Here is a 13631-nt window from a genome sequence, read left to right as displayed (position 1 = left end):
AATCTCGGTGTCTTGCATGCGTTTCTCTCTATCTCTCTCTCTCTCTCTCTCTCTCTTCTCTCCTCTCCTCTCTCCTCTACTCTCTCTCTCTCTCCTCTCTCTCTCTCTCTCTCTGTGTGTGTGTGTGTGCCTATCTATCTGAGCAACTGTTTGCACGTCTCTGCGTCTGACTTGGTGTGTGTTGGTTGGTGTTGTGTTTGTATGTGTTTTTGTCTCTCACTCTCTGTGCCTTTCTATCTGAGCATATTTGTACTTGCCCCTGTGTCTGTCTTTGTGTGTTTGTGCATGTAACTGTGTTTTTTTCTAGGTGTTTCTCTCTCTCTTTTAGTGCCTGTGTATCTGAGCAGCTGTTTGCTTGTCTCTCTCTCTCTCTTTGCCTATGAGTTTGAGCGGGTGTTTGACTGTCCCCGTGTCTGTCTTTGTGTGTTTACGTGTCTGAATCTGTGTCTTTGCATGTGTTTTTGATCTCTCTCACTCTATGTACCTATTTGTCTGAGCGGGTGTTTGGTTGTCTCTGTCTTTGTATGTTCGTGTATCCGATATTTCTCTCTCTCTCTCTCTCTCTCTGTACTTTTGTGTCTCAGCGGCTGTTTGTGTCTAAGTGGCGGTTTGCTTGTCTCTGAGTCTATCTGGCTCGGTGTGTTTGTATGCGTCTCTCTCTCTCTCTCTCTCTTTACGCCTATGCGTCTGAGCGGCTGTTTGCTTGTCTCTGTGTCTGTCTGTGTGTGTGTCTGACTCGGTGTGTTTGTATCTGTTTTTCTCTCTCTCTCTCTCTCTCTCTATATATATATGCATATGTCTGAAAGGCGGTTTGCCCGTCTCTTTGTCTGACTCTGTGTTTGTATGTATTTTTTGTCTCTCTCTCTATATGCTTATGTGTCCGAGTGACAGTTTGATTGTCTCTGTGTCTCTCTGTGTGTGTCTGACTCAGTGCGTTTGTAGTTGTTTCTCACTCTCTCTATCTATGTATGCCTATGTGTCTGAGCAGCTGTTTGCATGTCTCTGTGTGTCTGACTCTGTGTATTTCTATGTGTTTTGTCTCTCTCTCTCTCTCTCTCTTTCTCTGTGCCTGTCTATCTGAGCGTATGTTTGGTTGACCCCGTGTCTGTTTTTGTGTGCCTGACTCTGGGTTTTTGTAGGTATTCTTCTCTCTTACTCTGCACCTGTATTTCTGAGTGGCTCTCTCTCTCTCTCTCTCTTCTCTCTCTCTCACTCTCTCTCTCTCTCTCTCTCTCCCTCTCTCTCTCTGTGCCTATGTGTTTGAGCAGGCGTCGGCTTTTGCTCGTGTCCGTCTGTGTGTCTATGTATCTCAGTCTGTGTGTTTATATTTGCTTTTGTCTCTCTTACTCTCTGTGCCTGTGGGTCTGAGTGGGTAATTGCTTACCCCTGTGTCTGTCTTTGTATGTTTGTGTGTGCGTAGGTGTTTGCTTATCTCTCTCTGTTCCTGTGTGTCTTAGAGGAGGTTTGCTTGTCCCCGTGTCTGTCTTTTGTGTTTGTATGTCTGACTCAGTGTTTGTTTGTATGTGTTTTTTTCTCTCTAACTCTAAGCACCTGTATGTCTGAGCGGATGTTTGCTTGTTTCTCTTTGTATGTGTGTGTGTCTGATAATGTGTTTGTTTGTGCTTTTGTCTTTCTCTCTCTCTGTGCCAGTGTGTCTGAGTGGAATTTTACTTATCCCCATGTCTGTCTTTGTGTGTTTGTGGGTCAGACTCTGTGTCTGAATAATCTATGTGTTTGTATGTGTTTTTCTCTCTCTCATTATAAGTGCTTGTGTGTCTTAGCGGACGTTTGCTTGTTTTTCTTTGTGTGTTGGTGCGTCTGAGAGTGTGTTCCTATATATATCTCTCTCTCTCTATGCCTGTCTGTCTGAGCAGATGTTTCCTTGTCTCCGTGTCTGTCTTTGTGTGATGGTGTGTCTGTCTCTGTGTGTGTGCTTGTAAGTTTTTTTGTCTCGCTAACTCTCTGTGCCTATGTGTCTGAGCCGCTGTTTGTGTGTGTCTGTCTTTGTGTGTTTGTGCGTCTAACTATGTGTTTGTAGGCGTTTGCTTGTCCCCATGTCTGTGTTTCTGACTGTGTGTTTGCAGGTTTTCTCTCTCTCTCCCTCTCTCTCTCTCTCTCTCTTTCTCTCTCTCTCTCTCTCTTTCTCTCTCTCTCTGTGCATGTGTATCTGAGCAGGTGTTTGCATGTTTTTGTGTCTACCTTTGTATGTTTGCATGTCTGGCTCTGTTTGTTTGAGTTTTTGTATCTCTCTCTCTGTCTCTCTCTCTCTCTCTCTCTCTCTCTCTCTCTCTCTCTCTCTCTTAATGTCTGTGTCTGTTTGTCCGGGCGGTGTTTGTTTGTCTCTCTGCCTGTCTTTGTGTGAATGTGTTTCTGATGTGCGAGTTTTTGTCTCTCTCTCTCTTAGCCTATGTGCTTAAGCGGATGTATACTTGATCCCGTGTCGGTGTGTTTGTGTGTCTGACTGCGCGTTTGTAGGTGTTTTTGTCTCTCTGTGCCTGTGTATCTGAGTAGGTGTTTGCATGTTTCTGTGTCTGTATTTGTGTGTCTGCATGTCTAGCTCTGTGTGTCTGTATGTGTTTTTGTCTCTCTATCATACTCTCTGTGTATGTTTTTCTGAGCGGGTGTTTGTTTGTATCTCTGTAAGTCTTTGTGTGTTTGTTTCTGACTCTGTGTGTTTGAATGGGTATTTTGTCTTTTTCTCTCTGTCTCTCTCTGTGCCTGAGTGACTGTTTGCTTGTCTCTGTGTCTGTCTTTGTGTGTTGATTTTGATAACACCACGTAAGGTTTCGATAATGCAATAGAGGTATCTCGTTATACCAGGCGAGAGTTTGAAAATGTTGTGCAAGATGTTTGATAAAATCAGACAAGATTTTGGTAATATCACGCAAGATTTGGAAATACTTGGCTAAATTCTTATCAATACAACAATCTATTATCATATGGCACCCTTAAAAAAAATTACTTGACAGAACCAGCTGCTAATAGCCTGCAAATTCTGAGTCCAAAAAAGTAAAATAATGTCACTTCAAAAATTATTTTAATAGTAAAAACGACGACTAACATATACATATCAATTTCATTTCGTATTTCCGAAATGTCAAAAGTGAATTTTTTGTTTTAAATATATTTTATGTCATTTTAAGACATGAAAAAAAGTTGAAAAAATTTCTAGGTCAAAAAATTTAAAGTTAAAAAAAAATTGAAAAAGTTTAAAAAAGTTCAAAAACAATTAAGTACACAAACAGGGAGGAGGAAAAGGTTGGGATAGGGGACATTAGGCCCCTTGAAGATTGGACATGGATGAACATAAGTTCCCTCTTAAAAAAGAGCCATAGCAATTGATTCATTGGGGAAAATAACTTTGCCAGTTTGCTCTACCCAAGCACGTGACAAGACTAGTGTCATACAATCCTAAATAAAAGGATTATTATAGAATTAGATTGTCAAAACATGTATTTCAACTTTCCTTGTTAATAATGTCCAGACACGTATTTGAAAATGAGATCCCCGTTGGATTATGCTAAGGAAATATCTCTTGTAGCATGATCATGCAAGAAGGTCAATGTTCTAGTTTAGGCAATCTTTAGTTTCCTAATAAGGGTGTAAGTTCAGTTTCTATTGACCCTATCTTTTGAGCCTCAAGGGTCTTAGCTCTGGAGGTAAAGACCCACAACTACTCACCTTATACCTAATTAGTTGTTTTCTGCCCAACTCGTTTCTTCTCTTTTACAGTGAAGTGCGTTTTTTACAACTTATTAAAGATTACCTCAGTTCACACTTTGGGACGAACTAATATCTATGCATCTGTGACAACTGTCCGAGATTCATCAACCTTTCCGAGATTCCGAGACAACTTTTTGTAGTAATTTTATTCTGTTGCCGCTATAATTACAGATAACTAGGTAAGTTATAAGGGGCTATAGCATAAAACATTTTAACTAGTGACAACGGTTATAAATTCCTAATCAAAAAGTATAATAAAAAACAAAATAAAGGATGGCTTCAAGCTTAAACATGGTTAAAACAAAGGCTTCAAGGTTAAAAGGCTAAAAGGTTCGCTCCCTGCTTGCTGTAAACAATCGAGTCACATTATTTCTATACATCTTTTTTTCGGGGGGGGGGGGGGGGGGGCACTCCGAGTATCATAAACATCAACATAGCTAGTTAATTGTTAGACGAAAAAGTTGACACACGAGCTTTTTTCATGAAATAACAGTCAAGAATTAAATTGAAAAATTTTAACTGAAGTTCCAATTTCATCAACAATTTTGTGTATCAAACTGTCTAGATTAAGGTACAAGTATAATTTTATGTTCCACCAGGAGGGGTTAACGGGTGAAGTATTTTTTCAGAAGTGTATGTCAAATTTGTTTACGAGTCTACAAATAAATTGGGATGGAGGAGCGTCCCCAGTGCATCGGGGGACAACTAACTATAATTCAAAGTTAGCTCTGATCGGAACAGACAAATTTTGACATGATTTTGGTCCCTTATTTTATGAAGGTGAGGTATTCCAGAGATACTGAAATAATTTTGTTTGTCTTTATTTGATTTTAGCCCGTCATTTTCTTGCACGAGCATTATTGTCCGCTCAGTCACTGGAAAAGGCTCAGGCTATTCTCAGAGATCGTCCTATTGGTTCTTCCGATGGTTTTTCAGTTAATATGACTTTCATCAAGCAGGTAAGCTTGCTTAAATTTCACTTCACCTTACTTCAAACCCAAAGCCCTGGACTTGCATAAGTTTGACACGGAAGCCAAAAATGACATTCAGATATGAACACCAACAAAAAAAATCCCCACCTTCTCTATGTTCTTCTGCTAATTGTCCAGTTAGCAAAAAGTGAGACAAAAAAAAAATGGAACTAAAAACAGTGACAAGTCCAAATTACAAAAATAAAACGATATACATTATTTTTTTTCTACAAATAGTTATTTATAACCTTCATCTAATACCTTTTATCGGGAATAGCCCAGAATCATGATTCATTTCATTTCAAAAATTTTCAAATGTAAACTTTGACACTGCATACCATTGGTTTAAAAAAAAACTGGATGAGGATGTAAACAATAAATATTAATATAATTATTTTAATCCAATACCCCATTTTTACACAAAAGAATGGTTTCCCATGTTATAATAGTTTGTAAGTCAGTAGTTTCCAAGAAATTAGTCGAAAATTTGTTGAAACCCATTCAAAGGCGGCTTGGCGAGAAATTTTGTCCCTTTTCCCCCTTAAATAATGATACTACTGTGACTGCCGTGGACTCAAGAATAAACGAACAGATTTTGTTTTTTGTTTTATGATTCCTTAATTAAAGATATTTTCCATTCCATGTTTTATCATGGTTGCAGGGCTAGCTGCAACCTAATAATGAATACATTTTTTGGGGAAGAAAGGGAATGAAACTTCATGCTTTGTTTTTGCTTGTTCTAATATCTACTCCTTCAAGCCCAAGACAAACATACTTATTGTGCGCATGTCTTTGTTTTAGGTGAAACGCGACTTTTTCAAACAGAAACTTATTTTCCTGCACCATGTCGTCAATACAACACTCATCAAAGAAGTTCTAAATATCCAGAAATTCCAGGTTGTATGCTATGCCTGTCTTAGGCTTCCCTGTATAATCATCAACTGGGTCGACTCTCAGTCTGGAGATTACGAAAAAAAGAATTATAATACATGCCAAAACCTAAAGCATTAGGACAGCAAAAAGAAAGATTTAGGAGCCAGCGAACATCCAATCATAAGTACGTCATTGTTTAACTCGTTGACACTCTTCGTGTTATAACTTGTCTCATAATTTTAGGAAGGAGATCGCCTGTTTCACAATGTTGAAGTAGCTCCGTCAACAAATGAAGATGAATCTAATCTTAGCATTCTAACAATTGGTCCGGGCGAACACTTACTTCACTGTAACAAGTAAGTTAGCAACCCCAGAAGCTTCTTTTTCTAACTAATTACTAGGCTACTGGAGACGTACAGTTCATTTTTTTTTTCTACGGTACGAAAGACAATCTTGGATATTATTCAAATGCATACTTGAATTGGTTGGGTTTCGTAACACATTGGCTCATCTCCAAAAGTCACTGAACCTTATTTTCATTTGGCGATTGAGAGAAAGAGAAAAATAAGAAAAGAAAACAGCACAAAGCGACACTCCACTTCATACTATTATGGAAAACATCAAAAATGTAACCTCTTCATGAATAAGATCATATTATTTCAGCATCTTTATTTGACAAAAACATAAAGCTACACGCAAAAAAATAAATAGATGATTCTCCCCCACCTTTTCACTAATTTACCAGAAGTATCCAAGTCCTCCTGGAATACCTAAAATTTTACAGCCTAAAAATACATCTTTTCATGTTTGACCTTCTGTCTTGGAACAATGTTACGAAACGTAGGTTTTTACGGTTCAGAGGCTAGAATCTCACAGGATTTCTCTAGATGGGGAGATGATTTGAAAATAGAGATTGTATCATTAAGCCAAACTTTTCCTGAGGAGTTTTTGGGTCAATATTTGGAGAGGAATCCACTAATATTCCTTGTTCAAGTTTCATTTTTCTGCGGAGAGTGGATCTGAGGCGGCACTCTGCCGTATGACATCCACCTTTACCAATATAATTGTCGCCACTAGTATCGTCATTTTAATCACCATCATTTTCGAAGGTCATCATCATCATTACTGATACCAACATCGTCACTGATGATATCAATGATCTCGTCCCCATTAATTATTATACCGAAATAATTTGGTTGCTAAAGGTGATTTTCTTTGTTGATAGTTGACAGTTTCCTCTTCTTCGCCATTGTTATCGTATTAACCATTGTTCAAGCCGTCATGGGTGTCACTATTATCACCATTATGATTTAATCAGTTCAACAATGCCCTCAAAAATAACTTAACCCCTCCTTCAATACTTCTTCCAGCCACGTCTCATATTGACTGTGCTGTGATCAGTTCTACCAAAAGCCAAGACCGGGCCCCGGGGACAAAATTATTCCACAAGTCCCTGCGTTTCTTATTTTCAAACAGTCCGAGGTAACGCACTGTAAGGAGCGACCCGGCTCAATAGTAACCACAACTATATAGATATATCGAAAGAATCGGCTTATTATGCTGACTTTAAGTATATGTTTCATTAAGTTTAGTGTCATCGATTAAAGGCTATGAGCCTGATAAAATTTACCTGACTTTCGAAAAAAGGGGGAACAACGCCCTAACAGTATTAGAATCTTAGTGAAAATCACACCATCAGATTCAGCGTATTAGAGAATCCTACTGTAGTGGTTTCAAGCTCCTACTTTCAAATGTCGAGTTTCGTAGTTTTGCCAGAAGAAAGATCACTGATGCGTATTCATTTGTTTTTTTTTGTTTCTTTTTTCCCAGGGGTGATCGTACCGACCCAGTGGTCCTAGAATATCGTGAGAAGGCTCATTCAAACGGAAATTAGTTCTAATGCTGTTTTAAATGACGAAAAAGATTGCAGGGCCACCTGTCCCCCTCCCCTGTCCCTTCTTTCCCAAAGTCGCCTGATCCAAATTCTGAGATAGCCATTTTGCTCATCATAGTTGAAAGGACCAATAACTATGCCTTTGGATATAGCATGACCCCCCGCCTACATCCCCTCGGAAAGGTCTAAGCTAAAATTTACCCTTTTTTACATAGTATTTGTTATTGTGAAGTATATATACATTTTCGGGCGGGGGGGGGGGGATGAATTTTTTCCTTAGGGTTTATTCAGCGGGAAATTTTTTATGGAGAGAGGAGTTTCCGGGAAGTAAAAAGTCGGGGGAAATTATACACTGGGGGAATTTGCCAGAACTCCTCCAGATTTCCTGACATTACTTAAAAACGTGAAAAAAAGAGCAAGGTGTTGAGAAGGGGGCAATCCCCTTCGTACACGTAATAATTTCTGTTCGTTTTAAATTTTAGTGTTGCTCCATGCTTTCAGTAGATTTTTTTTTTAATTCAATATTATAAAGTAATTCCAATACAAATGAAGGCGCATGATCATTGCGTTGGTTTTTGATAACCCGAAACAGAGAATTATGGATGAGTTGTAGCAAATGGGTAATTTTTACATCACAGGGTTTTTTTTTTTTTTTTTTTTTTTTTTTTTTTTTTTTTTTTTTTTTTTTTTTTTATTGAACAAGATAAGTATGTAGGAGTTTTTTTTTAGAGGAATATGTGAAAAAAAAAAAAAAGGAAAATCATACGAAAAATGTAGAATCTTGAAGAAAATATAAAGGTGCACAACGTTCTACATTCAGATCCAAAGGTCCCCCTCAGCTTGAGGTGCCAGGACTGAATTCTCAGGACATTATGCTTTTGCTGGGTTGAATTTCCCGTGCCCTGATTTTTGCATCGTTGGAATTTTTTCAGACTTGGATTTCGCTTTTGTTGAGTTTTACCAGACTAAACTTTTTGAGTTGATTTTTACGTGAGCCATCTAGTTTTATTGTAGATTTACTCTTACACAGGTATTTACGACTCAAGGTAGACGAGGCACCTGGCTCATTGGCTGTTGAAAGCAGTTGCCACAGACACGACACTTTTGCCAAGTTTGTGAAGCCAAAATGTTGCAATGATGTAAAATGTCTACTTGGTGATCAATCCGATGCCATATTCTCCTTTTTTCGGGAAGGTGGAGATCCTGATTTCGTGAAAACCATTTGTACTGGTAAGGAAACTGTGGATTATTAATATATATATATATATATATATATATATATATATATATATATATATATATATATATATATATATATATATATATATATATATATATATATAACAAATTTCCATAAAAAAGATTATGGATCTTCTAAAAAACAAGAGCTAAGAGCTCATATGGCACTTGTGACGAGGCGAGAAGAGCTAAGAGCCAAGAGATCATATGATATGAGCTCTAACAAAATTCTATGAATCAATAGATTGATTTAAAAAGAAAAATAAGAGGCTTAATGCCGGTCAGGATTTAAAATAAGAGCTCTGAGTCACGATGTCCTTCTAAATATCAAAATTCATTAAGATCCGATTACCCACTCGTAAGTTATAAATACCTAATTTTTTCTAATTTTTCCTCTCCCTTTAGCCCCCCAGATGGTCGAATCTGGGAAAACGACTTTATCAAGTCAATTTGTGAAGCTCCCTGACACGCCAACCAATTTTCATCGTCCTAGCACGTCCAGAAGCACCAAACTCGCCAAATCACTGAACCCCTCCCCCCAACTCCTCCAAAGAGAGCGAATCCAGTACGATTAGGTCAATCACGTATCAAGGACATTTGTTTATTCTATCCACCAAGCTTCATCCCGATTCCTCCACTCCAAGCGTTTTTCCAAGATTTCCCCCTCCAACTCCCCCTAATATAATCGGGATTTGGAATAATAGCTCTGAGACATGGATTCCTTCTAAAAATCAAATTTCAATAAGATCCGATCATCTATTCATAAGATAAAAATATCCCAATTTTCACGTTTTCCAAGAATACCGGTTCCCCCCTCCAACTCCCCCCAATGTCACAGGATCTGGTTGGAATTTAAAATTAGAACTTTAAAGCGCAAGATCCTTCTAAATATCAAATTTCATTAAGATCTGGTCACCCTTTCGTAAGCTACAAATACCTCAATTTTCAAAATTACCCCCCCCCCCCAGGTTCGGTTATGTCAGTCACGTATCTTAGACAGGTTTCTATTATTCCCATCCAGTTTCATCCTGATCTCACCGCTTTAAGTATTTTCTAAGATTTCCGGTCCCCCCAACTGCCCCCCGCCCCAATTACGCTTGATCCGGTTGAGATTTAAAATAGGAGATTTGAGTTACGAGGATCTTCTAAATATGAAGTTTCATGAAGATCCGATCACTCCTTCGTAAGTTAAAAATACTTACTATAAATAGCATACTTGCTAAAAAATTAGCCCCCCCCTCAATAGAGCGGATCCGTTCCAATTATTTAAATCACGTAAGTAAGACTTCTGCGTATTTTTCCCAACAAGCTCCATCCCGATCCCTCCAATCTAAGCGTTTTCCATGATTTTAGGTTCCCCCACCCCAAACTCCCCCAATGTCACCAGATCCGGTCGGGATTTAAAATAAAAGCTTTGAGACACGATATCCTTCTAAATATCAAATTTCATTGAGATCCGATCACCCGTTCGTAAGTTAAAAATACCACATTTTTTCTAATTTTTCAGAATTAACCCCTCCCCCAACTACCCCAAAGAGAGCGGATCCGTTCCGGTTATGTCAATCATGTATCTAGGACTTGTGCTTATCTTTCCCACCAAGTTTCATCTCGATCCCTCCACTCTAAGTGTTTTCCATGTTTTAGGTTCCCCCTCCCAGCTCCCCCCCCCAATGTCACCAGATCCGGTCGGGATTTAAAATAAGAGCTCTGAGACACGATAGCCTTCTAAATGTCAAATTTCATTGAGATCCGATCACCCGTTCGTAAGTTAGAAATATCTCTATTTTTCTAATTTTTCAGAATTACTAATTTAATCTGGTCCGATCCCTGATACGCTTGCCAAATTTCACAGTCCTAGCTTACCTGGAAGTGCCTAAAGTAGCAAAACCGGGACCGACAGACCGAAAGAATTTGCGATTGCTATATGTCACTTGGTTAATACCAAGTGCCATAAAATCAAATTTCCAGAAAAAAGATGATTATATGTTCCTTAAAGACGATCTCAAAATGAGCTATTTTTGCTTCAGCCCAACATTGTTCTCAACTTTTCGTCACCAAATCATCGTTGTTAATTTTGAAATGAACTGTCTATGATGTATTAAGTACTTTGCCCACCAAAAACAACATAACCCAGTGTTAATTCGAAACATGCGGCACTTGCAAAACAGTATTTACGTTACATGGCCTCAAAACATAAATTCTATTTTTGTATGTAATTGACGGGAGGAACAATTTTATTCTGTCTCTCCCCGAGTGATTACACCATAAAAACTTTACTAACAACTGCATTTTTGATTTAAACGAGATGGGGCTGGTTACCTTTGTGCTTTAAGCTGGAGATGGGAGGAACAAGGGTAACGCAGTTTGGGGGCTCAGACCCGCTTTGTTTCTCGAATCATAAGGATTAAAATCCTTGCATGAATTCCGTTCAAACAAAGTGCAACATGCCTATCTTTGTTTTGATATCTTTATAAAGCCATTGGAGGAGTTATGAATATTTTTGGATCTTTAAATCATGGCGACTGAAAATATGCGCAGTATTCCGGTTCAAACAAGGTGCAGCGTGCCTAACTCTCTGCTAAGAAGTCTACAGAGGGGAGGGGTAAGTTGGTGTTTCTCTACCAGGCCGACTTAAATTGTTTGCTTTCGATAATAATTCTGTCTCTATGTCTGAAAGCAACGCAGCGTTAAGGCCACAAACTTCCCTAACCAGATTGGCGAAGGGTTGTCTAAAACGCTTTTTTCATGTTTTATCTTTAGACCCACATCCTTCAACCGACCACAGAAGATCGACTTTACGAGCTTATTTTTCTATTATCTCGTTTAAGTTTTTTTTTAGATTACTTAGAGGGTTTTGTTGTCTTTTTTATGGTTATGCTTACGTCTCCCCACGTTTACACAAACACTTTGGATATCAAGGGATTTTTCGTTGAAAACAACATTTCTTGCATAAAAATAGAGAGAGAAAAAAAAGGATAATTATTAACAGACAAATAATCCAAAAACCTTCTTAGTTTGTTATTTCCCCTGAAAAATTTATTTCATAGCCTCATAGCTCTCAAATTATCGAGACTGCTAAATGCCTCTTGGATTATCGTAGCTTCAGGAATGTAATCTTTGATTATCTTGATTCGAGATAATCAAAGCTTACTTTCACAAGATAATGTGTGATCATTAAATCTAAGTTTCTAATCTGATCTTAAATTATCTGCAACTGATTCTAAATACTCCGCAAGCACCCGAAATTTTATGAAAACCTCTTTAAAAATCATTTCGCAAATATTTCATCAATTTTTGAGCTTGGGTGAGTCTATCGCCTCTTTCTGAAATACCTGGATATACTTCTGAATCTCCTGATTTTTCTTTAGGAATATTTGACTGCGTCAATCTTACTTGGAGCATCTACATAAAGAACCCTGCTAAGTCTGAGCCACTAGTTGTGATCCCGCTACAATTGCAATAATAGCTTATCTATAGACTGCTGCTACCGTCAAGAAATCCTAAAGCACTGCCTTTGCTGGAAAAAAGAATTTTGGCGGTCATTGCTATTGCCAATTGTGTATATTGATTATAACTGTTGTATCCTATTGATATTATTACATTGTTCAATAGAAATTTGGTATCCTGAAACGTTCATAAACATCCCTGATTGATTTCATTTCGAAAATTTACTTGAAGTTTGACTCTGGCTTTTACGGAAGCATCAAAACGAAGTTGAAAAACTATGAATTCCATAATGTGAGGGACAACTTTAAAAACAAATTTAGATAGCAATAATAATTTATAAAGTATTATTGAAAAAAAGATAACATAACTGTCAATAACAGTTTTTTTTTTCTTAATATCCCTTTCCAACATTTTGCGACTAAATACAATGAGAAAGAACAAAATGTCATTTTTAGAATCCAAGTACATTTCCTCAATTCAACTTCAACATAGGCATTTCCGGAGCAAATTTTATTAAGGCCCCTCTTACGTTTTTTTGAGACTTCAGCATCAAAGCACTTGATTTAAAGGGGCACTCACTGAAAATAATTACTAATACCAAAAGTATTACAATAATATATTGCCTATCCAAACTTTTTCAGAATCCAATTAATCTGAGTTTATAATAGCTAAATTATTTCCAGAATCCAATTGAATTAAGTTTATAATAAAATGTGACTAGCAAAAACCGAATAACATTTTTTAGCAAAGAAAGGGGTTAAGGAGCAAAAAACAAAATGATGAAAAAGAATGTAAATATTTCGCTTGCATTAAGCTTTTCTTTTAGCTACGAAAATTAACTAATTCAATGAAGAATTTTGTATGGCCGAATTACTAAGTTTAATAATAAGCACAATTTATTTTTACAGTTATTATAGGTTGAATAAATATTAAGATTACCAATACTTGTATTTATTGCATACAAAAAGAAAATGTGTTTTTCGTATTTCTATAGCTTTTGCTCATTTTGTAAAACTCCTTTCCTTAGAAATAACAGAAGCACCCCTAAACTGCAAAAAATGTTCAGGTGACTGAAAACAAATGGGGACATTTTAAAATTGGACACTGGTGTCTTCTTTTTAATTCTTTCATTTGGGAATTACCCCCTTATTTAGGATGCCCCTGATCTTCCCATTAAATCTTAATTCAAGTGTAAAGCTAAGTTTAAACAGAAGAAAGTGATCCATCCCCTTCTGGTAAATCCTAAGCTATACACGTTCTCATATATGACAATTTAGACAAGGTACTTTTTCTCAGGTTCTGTCGATAGGTCGGAGCACTTTAAAAAAAGCATCTCACCAAAAGGTCGATCTAATTTTTTTTTATTAAAATCTGAGCAGTATCTTGAAGTGTTGTGCCACATTCATTAATTGCTAGTTTTGATAGTCTTTGTAGCCTTCTTTTATTGTAAATGTTCTGAATCTTTCGGTTTATTTTTATAGATG

The 13631-nt window shown here is 37.3% G+C and overlaps 1 protein-coding gene across 2 annotated transcripts in view; it reads left to right on the top strand.

Moving 5' to 3' along the window:
* Positions 1-12315, top strand: part of LOC136031962 (beta-alanyl-dopamine/carcinine hydrolase-like) — a 25447-nt gene extending 13132 nt beyond the window's left edge. For both annotated transcript variants that reach the window (XM_065711975.1, XM_065711974.1), the window contains 4 exons: positions 4558-4682; positions 5811-5923; positions 8492-8691; positions 12069-12315. In XM_065711975.1, coding sequence (XP_065568047.1) covers positions 4558-4682; positions 5811-5923; positions 8492-8691; positions 12069-12163 — 533 coding nt within the window. In that variant the 3' untranslated portion in view covers positions 12164-12315. The remainder of the gene's footprint in view (positions 1-4557; positions 4683-5810; positions 5924-8491; positions 8692-12068) is intronic.
* The last annotated feature ends 1316 nt before the right edge of the window (positions 12316-13631 follow it).

This window comes from Artemia franciscana, chromosome 10 (genome assembly GCF_032884065.1).
Source record: "Artemia franciscana chromosome 10, ASM3288406v1, whole genome shotgun sequence".
Lineage (NCBI taxonomy): Eukaryota > Metazoa > Arthropoda > Branchiopoda > Anostraca > Artemiidae > Artemia > Artemia franciscana.
Note: the sequence above shows the minus strand (reverse complement) of the source record. Positions and strands in the feature narration are given on the sequence as shown.